At 46.2% G+C, this 18,962-nt stretch overlaps 1 protein-coding gene across 3 annotated transcripts in view; it reads right to left on the bottom strand.

The window, feature by feature from the left end:
* GEMIN5 (gem nuclear organelle associated protein 5) overlaps nt 1–18,962 on the bottom strand; it is a 500,185-nt gene that overhangs the window by 290,590 nt on the left and 190,633 nt on the right. For all 3 annotated transcript variants that reach the window (XM_086931243.1, XM_086931244.1, XM_086931245.1), the window contains 2 exons: nt 14,260–14,472; nt 10,684–10,769 (listed from right to left, as the gene is read on the bottom strand). In XM_086931243.1, the coding sequence (XP_086787369.1) occupies nt 10,684–10,769; nt 14,260–14,472 (299 nt within the window). The remainder of the gene's footprint in view (nt 1–10,683; nt 10,770–14,259; nt 14,473–18,962) is intronic.

The raw sequence follows: 18,962 nt of genomic DNA, 5'->3' as shown, positions 1-18,962 counted from the left end.
TTAGGAATTTGTTGAGGGCTCTGAGGTCTAAAATTAGCCTCCACTTCTTCTCTTTTTTCTGAATTAGAAAGAAGCGGGAATAAAATCCCCTACCTCGTTGAGACAGAGGGACTTTCGCTATCGCCCCCTTCTGGAGCATAAGAGAAACCTCCTGGAGAAGACGGCGTAGATTTTTGTGAAGCATGGATCGGGGAGGGGTTTGGGGAGGTATGTGCACAAATTCCGGTGAATGGCCGAATTAAACCAATTGTGGAACCCAACGGTCCGTGGTAATTTGCTTCCAATTTGATAGGAAATGGGAAATCTTTCCTCAAATTTTTCAGGATGGAGATGCCTTTTCCCTGGCCTTTACCACGAAAGGACTATTTGCCATAAGAGGATTGTTGGTTCTGCTGCTGGCGCTGTTGATACTGGGGCTGATGCTGACCAGAAGAGTATGATGACCGGTATTGGTAATCTCCTTTAAAAGAGGAATGTCCTCTCCCTCTTGATCCACGAAAGGACAGACTTTTGTATTGTAGAGTACCCAATGCTCTGGCCGTGTCTGTGTCCTTTTTTTATACTCCGTAACGCCTCATCAATCTGCGGACCGAAGAGAAATTGGCCATCATAAGGCATATCCAATATTTTTGTCTGTATCTTGGTGTAATGGTTGGTAGTCTAGTTGCTGCACCCATGCACCCCTGACATCCGGAGGCCAGGAGTTAATTAATGGGTGACGGCCGCACGTGGCACATCATTTCCGAGCTGGCAATCTGTGTGACCCCGTATGTTCATGATCAGCGCTCCTGCCCCCGCGCTAGGCCACGCGCCCCATCGAGACCATACGTAGTCCCAGGAGCACCACGTTACACTCGGGACGAAAGGAAGTTGCCTTTAACCAACCTTGTTGTCTCAATACTGCTGCTCCGGCAAGCTGTCGAAAACCTGTTGTTGCGATATCCATCGCACAGTCTATTATCTCTGACGCTGACCTTTCACCTTCTAGTAATATTTTCTTTGCCTCTTCCTTAGATTCTTCGGGTAAGGCCGCCAGATATGGGGCTATGTCCGCACATAACTGTCTATTGTAACGCCCCAAAAGCGCTAAGGCATTGGCCACTTTCACTGTCAATGCAGGCATCGATGAAAAACGCTTTCCGATGTTGTCTAATCTTCGGCCTTCTTTATCCGGCGGAGCTGACAACGGAGCAGAAGGATGTTTGGACTTTTTCAGAGGCGCCTGTGTAATTACTGAGTCCGCTTGGGATGTCCTATTAAACAAGCCTATTTACAACAAGGGGTGGTGAGGGACAGAGTCTCTGAATTAAGCAGAAAGCTCTCACCCAGTCAAGAGATCAGGGCTAGATCCAACACCGTTTTTTAGCTCACTGCACCATCCCAGTTTCAGAACCTGGCTGTATGCAAATTAGTCTGTTCCTGTCCCAGTGCATGATGGGAACAGGGCAAACCAAACTACAAAAGCCAATTCTTACACTGGGAAGGAAACAAGCTCCCGGGGACCGGTTTCTGGCATTACAGCCGTCTTCGGCCCAGTTTGCTTGAATCCTGATGGTGCAATGAGCAAGGGTCTCACATCTGAGAATACCCTTCCACGCTTAGGGTGGACAAAAATATTTACAACAAGGGGTGGTGAGGGACAGAGTCTCTGAATTAAGCAGAAAGCTCTCACCCAGTCAAGAGATCAGGGCTAGATCCAACACCGTTTTTTAGCTCACTGCACCATCCCAGTTTCAGAACCTGGCTGTATGCAAATTAGTCTGTTCCTGTCCCAGTGCATGATGGGAACAGGGCAAACCAAACTACAAAAGCCAATTCTTACACTGGGAAGGAAACAAGCTCCCGGGGACCGGTTTCTGGCATTACAGCCGTCTTCGGCCCAGTTTGCTTGAATCCTGATGGTGCAATGAGCAAGGGTCTCACATCTGAGAATACCCTTCCACGCTTAGGGTGGACAAAAATATTTACAACAAGGGGTGGTGAGGGACAGAGTCTCTGAATTAAGCAGAAAGCTCTCACCCAGTCAAGAGATCAGGGCTAGATCCAACACCGTTTTTTAGCTCACTGCACCATCCCAGTTTCAGAACCTGGCTGTATGCAAATTAGTCTGTTCCTGTCCCAGTGCATGATGGGAACAGGGCAAACCAAACTACAAAAGCCAATTCTTACACTGGGAAGGAAACAAGCTCCCGGGGACCGGTTTCTGGCATTACAGCCGTCTTCGGCCCAGTTTGCTTGAATCCTGATGGTGCAATGAGCAAGGGTCTCACATCTGAGAATACCCTTCCACGCTTAGGGTGGACAAAAATATTTACAACAAGGGGTGGTGAGGGACAGAGTCTCTGAATTAAGCAGAAAGCTCTCACCCAGTCAAGAGATCAGGGCTAGATCCAACACCGTTTTTTAGCTCACTGCACCATCCCAGTTTCAGAACCTGGCTGTATGCAAATTAGTCTGTTCCTTTCCCAGTGTATGATGGGAACAGGGCAAACCAAACTACAAAAGCCAATTCTTACACTGGGAAGGAAACAAGCTCCCGGGGACCGGTTTCTGGCATTACAGCCGTCTTCGGCCCAGTTTGCTTGAATCCTGATGGTGCAATGAGCAAGGGTCTCACATCTGAGAATACCCTTCCACGCTTAGGGTGGACAAAAATATTTACAACAAGGGGTGGTGAGGGACAGAGTCTCTGAATTAAGCAGAAAGCTCTCACCCAGTCAAGAGATCAGGGCTAGATCCAACACCGTTTTTTAGCTCACTGCACCATCCCAGTTTCAGAACCTGGCTGTATGCAAATTAGTCTGTTCCTGTCCCAGTGCATGATGGGAACAGGGCAAACCAAACTACAAAAGCCAATTCTTACACTGGGAAGGAAACAAGCTCCCGGGGACCGGTTTCTGGCATTACAGCCGTCTTCGGCCCAGTTTGCTTGAATCCTGATGGTGCAATGAGCAAGGGTCTCACATCTGAGAATACCCTTCCACGCTTAGGGTGGACAAAATTATTTACAACAAGGGGTGGTGAGGGACAGAGTCTCTGAATTAAGCAGAAAGCTCTCACCCAGTCAAGAGATCAGGGCTAGATCCAACACCGTTTTTTAGCTCACTGCACCATCCCAGTTTCAGAACCTGGCTGTATGCAAATTAGTCTGTTCCTGTCCCAGTGCATGATGGGAACAGGGCAAACCAAACTACAAAAGCCAATTCTTACACTGGGAAGGAAACAAGCTCCCGGGGACCGGTTTCTGGCATTACAGCCGTCTTCGGCCCAGTTTGCTTGAATCCTGATGGTGCAATGAGCAAGGGTCTCACATCTGAGAATACCCTTCCACGCTTAGGGTGGACAAAAATATTTACAACTAAAGGGTGTGGCAGGGTATACTCAGACATGAGTCCCTTTCTCACTGCTCCATCAAGATTCAAGCAAGCCGGGCCGAAGAAGGCTGAAATGCCAGAAACCGGTCCCCGGTAGCTTGTCTCCTTTCTGGTGAAGAATTGGCTTGGTAGTTTAGTCTGCCCTGTTCCCATGAAGCACTGGGCCAGGGACAGACTGATATGCATATAGCCAGGTTCTGAGCTGGGATGGGGCAGTGAGATAAATAACGGTGATGGATCAAGCCCTGATCTTTGGACTGGGTAAGAGTGGTCTGTTTAACTCAGACACTCTGTTCATCACCACCCCCTTTTCTAAATCGTTTTTGGCCACTATAGGTGTGGCAGGGTATACTCAGACATGAGTCCCTTTCTCACTGCTCCATCAGGATTCAAGCAAGCCGGGCCGAAGAAGGCTGAAATGCCAGAAACCGGTCCCCGGTAGCTTGTCTCCTTTCTGGTGAAGAATTGGCTTGGTAGTTTAGTCTGCCCTGTTCCCATGAAGCACTGGGCCAGGGACAGACTGATATGCATATAGCCAGGTTCTGAGCTGGGATGGGGCAGTGAGATAAATAACGGTGATGGATCAAGCCCTGATCTTTGGACTGGGTAAGAGTGGTCTGTTTAACTCAGACACTCTGTTCATCACCACCCCCTTTTCTAAATCGTTTTTGGCCACTATAGGTGTGGCAGGGTATACTCAGACATGAGTCCCTTTCTCACTGCTCCATCAGGATTCAAGCAAGCCGGGCCGAAGAAGGCTGAAATGCCAGAAACCGGTCCCCGGTAGCTTGTCTCCTTTCTGGTGAAGAATTGGCTTGGTAGTTTAGTCTGCCCTGTTCCCATGAAGCACTGGGCCAGGGACAGACTGATATGCATATAGCCAGGTTCTGAGCTGGGATGGGGCAGTGAGATAAATAACGGTGATGGATCAAGCCCTGATCTTTGGACTGGGTAAGAGTGGTCTGTTTAACTCAGACACTCTGTTCATCACCACCCCCTTTTCTAAATCGTTTTTGGCCACTATAGGTGTGGCAGGGTATACTCAGACATGAGTCCCTTTCTCACTGCTCCATCAGGATTCAAGCAAGCCGGGCCGAAGAAGGCTGAAATGCCAGAAACCGGTCCCCGGTAGCTTGTCTCCTTTCTGGTGAAGAATTGGCTTGGTAGTTTAGTCTGCCCTGTTCCCATGAAGCACTGGGCCAGGGACAGACTGATATGCATATAGCCAGGTTCTGAGCTGGGATGGGGCAGTGAGATAAATAACGGTGATGGATCAAGCCCTGATCTTTGGACTGGGTAAGAGTGGTCTGTTTAACTCAGACACTCTGTTCATCACCACCCCCTTTTCTAAATCTATTAAACAAGCCGGCGCAGAATCAGGTGCTCTATACTTCTTGTCCAAGCGAGGTAACACCGGAGGTACTGAGGAGGGGTTTTGCATAATTTTAACACCTTGACCCCACAAGTATTCAATTATGGGTATCGATTTCACAGATTTTTTTAAAAGGTTCTTTAAAATCATATAAGAAGCAGTCCTGCTGGAGAGAAACCATGGGAATTTGAAAACGTTGAGCTGCCCTCTCAATGACATGATGGAACACTCCGATGTCTCCGGGTGGAGAGTCTGCTTGAGCAGGTACTGGAGAAGCAGGGCAAGGAATGACATAGTCATCCCATTCATCGTAGTTAGATTAAGTGTCCTGAAGCTCTCCCTCTTCATGTTGGTCTTCTTCCTCGTCCTCATCAGTAGACGGAGGGTGTGACCCATCGACCGGATCCGGCTGCACTTTCAAAGGTGGAGGCCATGGTCTTGGTGAGAGAGATACTGCTGAGGGTTGAGGTGAAGGTGAGTTTAGAAACCTCTGCTTCTAATCGGTTATGAGGAACTGCAAGTCAGTGACTAAAGAGGCTGGAAGGTAAACCATTGGAGGAGGAGGAGGTGGATTATATTCCTCCTGTTCTTCCTCTTCATTCGAACTCTCTTGATACTTTACATTAAGCTCAGAGGGGCTTATGGCAGTTTGGAACATATGTAAATGTAAATGTCGATGGCGTCTTCGTCGATGGCGTCTTCGTCGACGATGGTGTCGACGGCGACGATGGTGTTTTTGTCGTCTAGGTCGTTGACTAAGTCGTCGGCGAGCGCAGCGTCGACGATGTCTTTGACGTCGACGGTGTCTTCTTGATGCTTATCGTCGATGACACAGTCTTACCTGCCGTCGACGATGGGGTCGTAATCGTCGACGAGGTCAATGACGACACTGCCATCGACGTGGAAACAGTAGTCGTTGACGTAGTTATATGCAATGCTGTAGACACGGCTCTCCTCGACGATGAAGTCGTCGTTGACGGAGTCGAAGTAGGTTTTTTGAAGGTGGGGACTTCCTGAGAGGACACCTTCGATGAAAGATCTTCGGAGTGGACCTCTGAAGACTTTTTTAGCGTCTTATTTTGAGGAGGCTGTACCGAAGGGCCAGGAGACGCCACCCTTGGCCTTTTCTGTGAAGACTTGGAAGAGACTGAAGAGCCTTCACTTTCCTCAGAAGATTCCAGCTGGTCCCAGTCTTTCAGCCTCTGAAGACAAATTAAGAGGCATCCCTCACGATCTTTGAGGGTTTCAGCGGAGAAGGTACGACACACCTTACAATCCTTGGAAGAATGGTCTGATACAGGCAATATAGACAGTTTTGATGTTGGTCATCTATATGTAGCCTTTTCTTCCCACAGGAACCACAGGGCCTAAAAAGATCCTTTTTCAGTGTCTCAGCCATGAAGATAGCAGGAACTACAGTCTAAAATGAAATAATATCACCAGAGAACACTGGAAATCCAGTTGAGAAGAAATCTGAGCAGAGCTCAGAGGAGACTCCCTTAGCACAACGTGCAGTAGAAGATCTGAGGAACAGGAGCTCCTTCCAGGAGGGTTCTAGAGGGAGGTGAAAGCTGATTGGCTCTTCTCTAGAGTTTGGTCCTTTCTACAAAAGGACATGGATATGTTACTAATGTGAGGCCCTTGGGCCGATTTCTCTATATGTCTAATAGGACATTACTTTATTTATGTACCGGGGACTCCCATTCCGACGACGGGGAATGATTCAGGCATATGAATCTATGAAAGACACCCCTAATACTGGATAGGTATAGATTTGGATGAGGACGCCTCACTCGCGTGACTGGGCATGCTTCATCACTGTCCACCTCATCCCACGCTGGTAAAATGGAACTACCAGGGCAGATTATGAGGGAGTTCTTAAGATACGTTAATGTCTTGATGAATAGTGATCCAGTTAGATTTACGAATACCTTAAGCTATACCACAGGAGTACCCTTCATTGGGTGGTACCTTAGGTATGAAAAATTAATTATATGTGGATTAGAGGTACAATGACCCAACCATGTTTTTATTGTGCAGACATGTATCTGTCCTTTTATGTGCCTTATCAATAGAAGATCCCTATTTCTATATGAAAGTGTAATGATGTCACAAGTTGAGACTGGAACTATCAACCTTCACCGATGTGGTCGGCCAACCTAGGTTGGAAATTCAACATTACCAGGGTTCACATATACCGAGAAACATACTTAAATCTTAGTAATCTGTCAAACACTTTTACATCAGCATATGTGACAAGGAATGAACACTGAAAACAGCAGGAGCAAACAACATGCATATTGCTTGGTAGAAGTTGCAAATCCATGCATTCCTTCATCTTTTTAAGCCTACCCTACTCAGTGTTCTCAATCGCTTCATGTTTGGCACAGGGTTGATTTTCCTGCAGTCGCACACTTTAATAGTTAATGGAATTAGTTCCTCATTGGTGATTAATTGTTTCAACATTGTGGACCTAAGGCATACAGTGTATTTTTCACCACACTAGTGGGATGGGTCATACTAGGCCACTTGACTGGTGTCCTTAAAAAATCCACAGGAGGCATCATTCCATGCCAGACCATAAAGTGTCGTCATGTGCTGATATAAAAGTGTTTATGACACTGGTACCATTAGAACATGTTTCCGAGTACCAATGAACCCTGATAATGTTGTTGAATTTCCATCCTAGGTTGGATGACAACATCTGTGAAGATAGGAAGTCCCTGTCTCACCTGGTGTCTATACACTTTCTTCTAGAAGTAGGGATCCCTATAAACGCCTTTATGAATGCCCCTGACTAGTATATGGCACATGGAAAGGCAGAAACATGTTGGTACAGTAAAAAATTGTTTGAGTCATTGTCCCCCTAAGCATCTACAAATAATTTATTTTATTCTTTTAACGATACCAAAAGGTACTGCCTAATAAAGAGGACTATTGTAGTATACTTTAAGGTATACTTACATCTAACTGGATCCCTGTCTTATCCAGACACGAACACATCTTAAAAACTCCCTCACAGTAGAGGTCGAGTCTGACGTGGTAGTACAATATTACCAGGGTGGGATAAGGTGTCCAATGATGAAGCATGCCACATTACATCCAAATCTATAATAAAGTTGTCTTGTCCGTCAATAGACCTCTGGGATGGGAAAGGGAAATATAACCAGTCCTGCACTACGGTTCATCGTACCTTTGTGAAATCATAGTACTTTATGTACTATATATTGGCGCCTCTTTCAAATCAGGAGCCACCCTGCCAAAGGCGGTGAAAGTTAAAAATAGCACTATGTGTAAAAAGGTGCAAAAAAGAAACAAACTTGTAAGTTTGGGGAATTACCTCTGTTACGAGGAACCTAGAAGTTTGTAGGAAAAATGAGCCTCGCCCCATAGAACTCAGGAGGGGGGGTGGGAGCGACAATGGCACACCGCCCGCAACGCTCTGCACCCTCTCGGTACCTAGCTGTTCCCTCGCTGGATCATCCAGCGAGGGAACAGCTCGCTGAGTTCCATGGGGCGTGGCTCATTTTTCCTACAAACTTCTAGGTTCCTCGTAACAGAGGTAATTCCCCAAACTTACAAGTTTGTTTCTTTTTTGCACCTTTTTACACATAGTGCTATTTTTAACTTTCACCGCCTTTGGCAGGGTGGGCCTTAGCGCGCCCACACCTGTCAAGGTGACACTCGCAAACTGGTCCTGAAAAAAGCCCTGTAAAGTCACACATACCACGGGCAGAAACATGTTGACCTTTCTCTAAAAGGGAAACACCAGTATATTGTATTTGGTTAATTTTCCCTACACATAGCAAGTTTTTATTATGTCAGGTTGACCAGCTAATAAATGATTATTTGGTACAACCTTGGACATTTTTAAACTCACTTTTTCACTCTTTTCCCTCACAAGAACCTGCTCCGCAGTCTCCTGGAGTCGCAGCACACCGGGGAGGTATTCGATCTCTCCCGGTGGACCCGATGATGAAGCATGTCAACACTAGGGTGAGTGAGGGTTTCCTGAAAAAATCTTGTATTTTTTCTTGAAATTGGTCTTTTCATCTGACCACTTATAACTGGCCTCATTTTTCACGTGCTACAACCATTCTGAACCTTTCCCTAACGGACACTCTTCCTTTGTGTACCTTTACCTCCATCTCCATTCCAAGAGTTAGAAGGCGAGCAACACACAGATTCCTTTGTTCAGGGGCTTGTGTGACTACTGGGTTCAGGTAGACACTGATCAGGGAGAAGTGGTGACATTCGAAATGTATATATGATTCAGATAAGTGCTGTCAGAGAGGTCAGTTGCTAGATGACAGTAAGTTAACACTGGCTAAAGGAACACTGGGTGAGTTTCACTGAGCTTTACTGAGCAGGGGAATCTACCAAGGGAAAGGATGGGAAACCCTCCACCCCGACAGATAACTGTAGTTTTTATTTTTAGCTTCGACACAGATGATTGTCGGTGCCTTGGGGCAAAAGGCATGAATGTTGCACTTGGAATAAACACATTTTTGCATTATTTTCTGATCACTCTTGCCTGGTCTATGTATCTATAAGAAATATACCTTTAGGTACAGTAAAAAAAAAAAGGCATTGGGAAGCAGTCTGTCAGATGGAGGAATAAACACAATCTTAAGATAGCTTTCAGGATAAAGGGAATTGTGTGCGCCAGACTAGTATTTTGGTGATATCGGCCTGCTGTGAGGCACACACAAGCCTACCAGACTTCATATTCTCTCAAATGAATTAATGGATTATGCAGAGCGGAGCGCTGCATGTCTTGGAGTGTCAGAATGGTAACTACAAAACTAATCGTACTGCTTGATCTCGAGCAGCCGTCTCTTTTCTGGTATTACCCAGACTTATTCCAAATCCAAAAGACACCATGTAAACACATTTATCAGTAGTTAAAATATGATACACACAAGCAAAAACATAATGGTGTACGTAGGGCAAATACATTCTTGAGAATGTAAGAGAGACTGAGGGCAGGGTAGTAAGAAGATACCCGAGACAGAATTCGAAAGAGGGTGCAGACTGTAGCAGCCATGAGACCCCATCAAGAACTGCCCCAAGCACACTAGTCACTTGTTTAAATTCCTGGCAAGAGTAGCAGTAGCACCAGTGTGGTTCTGAACAGAAGTACTAAACCCACTGTGCTCAACTATAACCTCAGACTTTGTGCCAAACCGCACAGATTGTGTGTTTAAATAATGACCAAGTACCACGAATGCCGTGTTGCCATCTTTGTCTCATTTCTACATGCTAGCATCATGTAGAGTGCATCTTGTTTTCTTTTAAACAGGTACTCCCTAGTTTATCCTCAGTATCAATGGTTGCCAATGAACCATGATTTTTGAACATCTGGATGTGAAGCAGCAAGAGCCCATGCAGACTTCTACTCAATTTTATTACAGATGGAAGACCACTCATTTTTTGGGGGTGAAGAGTGCGAAGAGTTGTAGAAATGGCAAATGAGCATGCATATTATCATTGCTTTGCAGACTGGCACAGAGCTTGGTTTTCTGAAGATGTGCATTTTCTATGAAACCGAAAGAGAGAATGTATTGAGTTGTCTAAAGTTAGACCGTGCAGATGGAGGACAAATTAATCTGATATAGTGACAGGAGAAGAAAATCAGGTAGCATATGGGCGTTGGCGTATATTGAGGGAATCATAAATTATGCGAGGAAACTGAAAATATTTTAGGGATAAGTCAACAAAACCACTGAACTGTATTGGGTAGAAGTCACTTTAATGGTTCACAAATGGATAAGGTCTGGGCCTGGGCAACAAAACGGCCTCTGTGCTTCTTATTACTGAACAGAGAAGTCCACCAGTGGTGTAGTTCCCCACTTTAGATCACAAGTTTTTCAACAGTAATTTATTGTTTTAACTAACTTCCAACAAGTTTCAGTACTACAGAGAAAGGATCCTTACTTGTTGGAGTAGGTTTCATAAATGCCAACTTTGCCATCCTCAGTCCCAAAAGCCAAGCAGCCTTCTCTTGAAGGGTGCCAGGAGAGCTGGAAGAAACAAACACTGTATTCAGTCCCGGGACAGAGCAGACAACAGGCTACCTACAAGCCACACAGTCAGTCATTTAGTTTTGGTAAAAAACATATTTGTCTACTTCACTTCAGCTCTTACTTCATTGACAATCCTAGTCCCGGCCAGCAGGAGCCACTCTAAGAGAAGTACTTAGTTCGCACTCCCAGAGGATGCCACTTAAGAAGCCTTCCAAGCCTTGCCTGAAGACCATTAATAGCAGTGATTTACTTTACTTCCCCATGCCCTATTTTAGCTGCGTGCTCAACCATATAAGCATGAAAGAGCTTGGCTCTCCCATAACCCTGTGATGCTACACTACTGCAGCATTGCCAGGCAAAGTCACCACCATTTGCTGTCACCTAACCAGCAGAAAGCGTGTAGCTCTTTGTTTCTCAGGTTTTGTTTTTTTTTAGAAGCGGCCCCAGCCACTAATGTCAATGTAAAAAAAAAAAAAAATCATTAGAGTATTGTTAAACCTAAGAAACAAACAAAAACGGACCTAAAAGTACTATGTGAATGAGATATCCAAAGTCCAGCAGCACGTGTGAATATTCGTCATTCGACAGTCTCTCACAACATCCTTAACAGACTCCACAACATAGGCATAAAGCAAGACGCCCTCAAGTGGATTGCCCCCTTCCTTATAGGACACACACAGAGCATCCAACAGCCTCCCTTCACCTCCACACCCAAAGACATGATATGCTGTATACCACTAGGATTATCCCTCAGCCCCACATCCTGTTCAACATCTACATGACTCCCCTCTCTGACATCGTCAGATCCCACGGACTCAACATAATCTCCTAAACAGATGACACTCAACTGATCATCTCCGAGGACCCCTCCAAAGCCAAAACCAACTTCTGCAAGAACATGACCAAAGTAGCCACATGGATGAGAAAACTTCCTCCAACTCAACTCAAACAAAACTGAAGTACTGATCTTCGGGAAGAACACCTCTGCATGGCACCACAGCTGGTGGCCGGCAGAACTCAGACTTACACCCACACCGACCATGCACGCAACCTCGGTATCATCCTCTACAGCTAACTGATCATTAAACGACAAGTCAACGCAGTCGCCTCCTCCTGCTTCCACACTGCTTCCACACACTCCTCTGCAGAATCTTCATATGGATCCCAACCAGCACCAGAAAGACAATCACTCAGGCCCTTGTTACCAGCCTGAGATTTGAGAAAAATAGAGAGAGACCCCTTAGGAAACCAGGGGAATAGGGTACTACCAAATAGTAGAGTTAAACAGTTTCCCTTGGTGAATTGTCTAGAGAAATAAGCCCAGATATTGATCTTGGACACAAGACTCAAATTAAAAAATTATCAACATAAACAACAGTATATACAAAAGTAGAAATATTTTATTAAAACAATGTTATCATAAATTTAAAAAACACATACACAAAGCTTAGAAATAGAGTGTATCACTCTTTACAATACTCAGACATAATCAAAAAATTGTATGTAGTTCATGTATATCCTATCTAGACAGCAATGTTGCGACAATGTATAAGAAAAAAACCTTTTTAGCAAACATACTCTAATTCATCCAATGTAATACAGTGAGGGAAGGGGAGAGAAGAAAAAACACAGACATAGACAATTTGTCATACAGTTATGCACATTGAAACCCTCAATAAAACTCAAACCCAGACTTGTCTTAATTTCTCAATGTTCGTGGGGTGAGTTGGGTTGTTTAATTATGCAAAAGAAGGGCGTCGAAGCGTTTCGATGGACTCATTGGATGTGGGCCATCTTTTTCAAGACTTTCTAATATGCTTCTCTCCTATTTAGGCACTGGGTGGTTGCCTATGCCTTGAGATCCTTATTGCATGGTCCTTGTCGGGTTCATTCTGCTAGGTTTCTTATGGGAGGATATTTGCATCATCACCCTTATAACTGTGGTTAGATCTGTTAAGTAAAAGATCCCTCGGTATCTCTGTATCATGAATCACACCTTCAGTCTGAGTGCGGGGGGATCGGCAAGTACCTGCCTTCTTTGTTGTGTTATCCACGTTAGCTGGCCTTGATACCTCGCCCCGCTCGCACCTCGTCCTATGCTGATGTTCTGTGCCTCGCGTTATAGTCCGGTCTTTCTTTTTGTCGTATCCTGGGATCGGGTGGGTGTATATGGTCAAGACGCTGCGATCTTTTATCTGATTAGGCTGGCGTCGCTCGGCTGATGTAAGTCTATTGTCTGCACCCGACCTCGTAACTTCGTCCACATCGATGTCTGTCAGGGTTTCAATGTGCATAACTGTATGACAAATTGTCTATGTCTGTGTTTTTTCTTCTCTCCCCTTCCCTCACTGTATTACATTGGATGAATTAGAGTATGTTTGCTAAAAAGGTTTTTTTCTTATACATTGTCGCAACATTGCTGTCTAGATAGGATATACATGAACTACATACAATTTTTTGATTATGTCTAACTGAGTATTGTAAGAAGTGATAAACTCTATTTTTAAGCTTTGTGTATGTGTTTTTTAAATTTATGATAACATTGTTTTAATAAAATATTTCTACTTTTGTATATACTGTTGTTTATGTTGATAATTTTTTAATTGGAGTCTTGTGTCCAAGATCAATATCTGGGCTTATTTCTCTAGACACTCCTTGTTACCAGCCGCCTTGACTACAGCAACGCCCTCCATGTCGGCATCTCCACCAAGCCCTTCAGAAGACTTCAGACCATAGAAAACATGGCAGCCAGACTCATCCTGGACCGCCTCAAACGCACCCATATCGCCCCCCACCTGAGAGGCCTCCACTGGCTGCCCATCCAGAAGAGAATGCAGTTCAAGATCCTCATGCATGCCTACAAAGCCCTCCACGACCTAGGACCTGCCTAGATGAACAATACATGAACTTCCACCAACCCTCTAGACACTTGCACTCCTTTTTACTCACCCTCGCACCTCTGCCGCTAAATCCTTCACAACAGCAGCGGTGGCCGCTCCTTCTCCTACATTGCTGCCAAGACTAGGAACTACCGCCCCTTCAGCTCTGTACAGCATCCTCGCTAGCAGGCTTCAGAAAGAGACTCAAGACCTGGGCTCATCGATAGAGACACATCGCCCACATTCCCCTCGGGGTGACAGTGTTGTACTTTACAAATGCTGTTTGATTGATTGATTGATTACTATGACAGATATGGAACCACTCATTGCACAAAAGGATAGGTTTTATATGCCATCACACATATGTTACACTATAGAATCTGGAAAGCTCCACTTGCTATGCAGGCTGTAATCCTGAGTCAGGAATGTACCCTTCCAAAACAATAAGCACATAGGGGATAAAAGTTGCAGTCTTTAATGCTCACATAAATTCAAGCCTCCACAGATGTCGAAGCTTCTCCAGAACTCATTCAGGCATTTCTGTGAAAATGGTATTTGAAAGTGATATACCCACCCAATCGTAGTCCTTGAGAGTAACCAAGACTTACAGCTGTGACCTTGTTCTTGATCCCTTGCCATAAGGTTTTGACGTCATATGAATTCTGAATGGACAATGTGTTCCACACCCGAATCATGCTGTCCCCACCACCAATGGCGAGGCAACCCACATCCACAGGGGAGAAGGCCAGGCTGTACACAAATCCTCCAAGTGAAGGAAGCGTCCAGCAGCATTCCAAGGAAGACAGATCCCAGCACTTCACCTGTGTGCAGAAAAAAGAATCAGCAGTTACACAGAAATCTTCAGCACAATCAGAAGAGTCCACCGACTTTAGAAATTGTTTTTTGCAGATTGGACGCAAGTAAAGGAAGCAGAAGGCTCGAGAAAACTTCAGCATAAGTTGAAAAAAACATTAGAAGGAGGCACATGGTTACAGATATTCAGAACAAAAACAGGATGAGCAGAGGAGACAGGAGGTTTTATAAACAATCAGCAGGGGCATCTCTACAATCCAGCACAGAAAGAGTGATCATAGGAGACAGGCTATGTCAGAATCTACAGCCTTAACCTTGACATTAGCAAGCACTGTGCTGTATGCCCAGGGCTTTGGACACCACGCTGCCTCGTAATAAGTGTTAGGAATCCATTTAGGATTGTTGACAAACACAAACCAATTTACCACCAGAATTTTTCTTCTCGAGCACTAAGTTTGAGCTCTGGCTATTGATTCCCCCCTTCTAACCATTAGTAAATGTCATAGAGGACATTTCCTAACGGGGTTTTTCACACCACACAAAGTCAAAGCTTTTCTCTAGGCTCAAGTGAAATTTTCACTACACAGTCGTAATACTACATAATTTCCGGCATTTTGCATTATACGTTACATGACATTAAAAAAAACTATGCAATTACGCCTGGTCATGCAATTTACGACCGTTTGAGTGGAAATCGTATGGTGGAAGAAAGGAACGCTGCCACCAACAAGTATGTGAGCGTTATTGTTCTCAGCATATTTTATGGCAGGTTGCTCTGCGACAAAATGCGACCTTGTGCCCAGAATAATCTCAAAGAGGCATTTTCCACTAGAATATAGCACTAAATACCAGAAATCCATTTCATGTAATTTTTTTCTGAAATTTCATTTAGTTACACAAAAGGAAATGTCACACATTTTTTAGATTGACGAGGGCTCTGTAGTTTCTTCAACAATACAGGTTTGCCAAAACCATGACAAAACAAGCACTGACAAAGCTCAAAAGCTGGCAGCCAACGCCAGAGCTACAGGCTTTGGCAAAGCTTGGTATTTTATTGCATTATACTGTAGTCTAGTGTTCACAGTACCAAAGACCATCTGGGGGCTCAGTGAACTAATACATTTGCTGCAGGAGCTGTGGTTTAAGCAAGTGGTCACAGGTTTAAATCAAAGCAGGTCCACTGAGCATTTCATTATTGCATTGTCTTTAAAATGGGCACCATTAAGAAACTGATATTGTGAAATAGCAGAGAATGTGCAATCAACAAAAACTTATGCTAGAAATGGAAAATGATAAAGTGATAATATGCCTAGGATAAGAGTTGCCTAGGAGATAGGGAAATAATAATGTCCAACAGATAAGGAGTGGTCCATCCAGGAGATCAATATGGCTATGAGGGCGATGTACAAAGCCTTTTTTGGTTGCAAATGTCCTGATTTGCAGAATTGGGCTGTTTGCAAACGCAATAAGGCATTTCTAAATGTACAAAGCCAAAATTGCGATTTGGTAAGCTGTTACCGAAACACAATTTGGGTTTGTGAATTAGTATTTGGAAGTGGCATCACTTCCAAATACCAATTCGCATTGAAATGTACACATTTTTTGCAACCAAAATGCGGTCGCAAAACATTTACACTTTACCGCCAACTCAAAGTTGGTGGTACCTGTTCGAAAATGAGAATGCTTAAAAAAAAATATTTTTTAAGACCAGGTTCTGCCTACTCATAAAAAAATGAAACAAACGTTTTATTTTTTTATTTTTAAACACATACCGTTTTCCTTTAAGGAAAATGGGCTACAATAATAATAAAAAATAATAAAAAAAAGATTGCTTTATTTAAAAGCAATCACAGGCATGGCGGTGTGCTGACCACAATGGGTCAACATCTCTGTGATGGCAGCGAATCGCGCTATTTAATGAATACGGGCTAAATAACCCCTTTGTACATTAGTAATAGCGATTACCAAATAGCGATTCGCAAAACAAATCGCTATTTGGTAATCCCTATTACCATTGTTCGTACATGTGGCCCTTTATCCTTTACTGAACCCACAAACATAGCACAATTGCACACTACAAGAAGTGGTGAATCACACATTCTCAGAAGTGACCAAAGATCACTATTTTTGAGAAACAAAATCATAAAATTAGGCAGTAGGGGGGCGTGGTTTGGACGCCGATCGGGATGGCGGCGTGAGCCTGAAGCTCCGCGCCTGGTCCCGCAACTTATCCTGAGACTCGCCCTACGAGCACCGGTCGGGGCGAGGAATTTGTGCCTGCAGCGTCCTGGAGGTGGGGAGCCGAGGATAAGAGCCTGCGGGGGCCGAAGGACGGTGCAGGAGTCCGTGATCGGAAATCGGACGGCGCTGGCCAGGCGAGTTAAGATGGCGGCGGCCCGGACCCGCAGCAGCCGAGCGGAATAGAAAGGAGCAGCGGCCCGCAGCAGGACTGCAGTGCCGGCGGAGGCCGGCTAGGAATGGGCAGCAGGAGGTCCCGGCAGTGCGGACTACCGTGGCAGCGGGAACGACGGTGAGAGCGCGGTGCTGCCTTTAGTCTCGGCGGACAGGACGCCCATCCCCCACCATTGCCGTGGAGGCAGCTTGTGCACGGCCCCGCAATTGAGGGGGCGCCCTTCGCATGCCGCGACCCTCACGCGAGCGGACCTGCGAGCAGGGTGTGCTGCAGCATAAGAAATTGACTTGCGCCTGATATCGGGGCTGCCCACATTGACCGGGTAGGAGCGCTGAGAGAGGGAGAAAGTCTTCACTGACTGGTTGCGGGCTGCCGCGGGTGCTCCTGAAAAGGGCGTGCGGTGCTCAGGATTGAGCTCTGGCGGTTGGCCCTGCCTGGTATAGCCCGCCGGTTCCTGGTGGCGCACTGGAACAACTGTGGAGAGGCGACTCGTCGGAGTGAGTTTCTGAGGTGCCGGGCAGTGGAGGGGTGGCGCCTTGGCGTAGGCTGCATTCTGGTGCTCTTTGACTCTGCCGGTTGATCCGGCCCCATGCAGTAAGTCTCTCTGCGACCTGGAAGAGTGTCCCTTGCGACCCCCTTGTGAGGTTGAGATGTGACCACGCTGGGAGATACCCGTTGGGCTACGGGGTTGCTTGAGAGGCAGCTGGGAGAGCTGGATTGTAAAGGACGGCCATTTTGATCAGGCGAAAGTGCGCCGGACCAGTAGGCAGTTGAACTCTTGGAAGGGGAGCGGCTGCAGGGGTGTGGAAGTCACCATAACTGTGGAGCGAGCGGATACCAGGCCCTGTTACTCATCTAGCGGCTGGAAGCGGGTAAGGGAACCCTCCGGGGGCCAAGCAATTGACGGGGCGCACTGAGCCCAAGATGGCGGCCAAGGGAGGGGACCTACCAGGGCAGCAAAGGACAGACCTGACACGCGATCTAGAAGCGAGTGGTGGATCACAGGCTGCCCCGGACACTGATGCACAGGAACAGCGGCTGAACAAAAGACTGGATGGAATACTGGAGGCAATAGCTGCAACTAAGGAGTCACTGCACCACGATATCGCACAGGTCGCCACGGGATTGGGCCTACTCAAAGCGGACCACGCCAAACTCTCAGACAGGGTAAAGGATTCTGAACAGGTGCTGCAGGAGCTCAAACCAGCGGTGGTGACCGCAGAACATAAACTATCTGATATCCTGGGTCGCTTGTCGACGCTGGAAAAATGCGTGGAGGATTCCGAAAGTCGCAATAGACGAAATAACGTGAGGGTCGTGGGCCTGCCGGAGAAAGTTGAGGGGGAAGACGCAGTGGCGTACATGGAGACCTGATTTAAAACAGTAGTGGCCCCGGAGGGCCTCTCGCCCTTCTTTTCCCTGGAGAGGGCGCACAGGGTCCCGGCCCGCCCACCCATGCTGGGTAGCCCACCCAGACCTATGGTAGTTAGACTGTTACACTTTAAGGACCGAGACCTGCTGATCCGGAGGGCGCGCTCGGAGGGCCCCTTCCAGGTGGACAATAGCTCAGTTACAGTTTTCCCGGACTACACCCAGGAGGTCCAGAAGAACAGAGCGTCCTTTTTGGCCTTCAAAAGGAAACTGAGAGAAGAGGGCTTCCAATACTCCTTGCTTTTCCCGGCTAGGCTGAGAGTGATCCTGGATGGTAAGACCCAATTCTTTCAGACCCCTAACGAAGTGTGGTCATGGCTCGAACTGTACCGTGCTGGCACGGACCGCCAGAATAGGGGAGAGAGAGAGCGTCCGAAATCTGTCCCTATTCGAAAATCGCAATGCAACCGCAAGAAAAACAGACTCAAAAGAGCGATGCGGGAGGATCAGTTGACAGCGGACAGAAAGGGAACGGTGGCGGTGACAGCAATCATCACGGGGTCGCAACAAGGGAGTGTCTCAATGGGCTCAGACACCGAAGACGACAGCAGGAAATCGTGTGACGTCTCAGAAGTGGACAGCTCTGTTGGTCCAAAGGTCACCCCACAGACGGCTGATGGACTGTTTAACGAATGATAGATGGGGTGAGGACTC

Source organism: Lissotriton vulgaris, chromosome 7 (assembly GCF_964263255.1).
Source record: "Lissotriton vulgaris chromosome 7, aLisVul1.2, whole genome shotgun sequence".
Lineage (NCBI taxonomy): Eukaryota > Metazoa > Chordata > Amphibia > Caudata > Salamandridae > Lissotriton > Lissotriton vulgaris.
The sequence above is the reverse complement of the archived record's forward strand: the minus strand, read 5'-3'. Positions and strand labels throughout refer to the sequence as shown.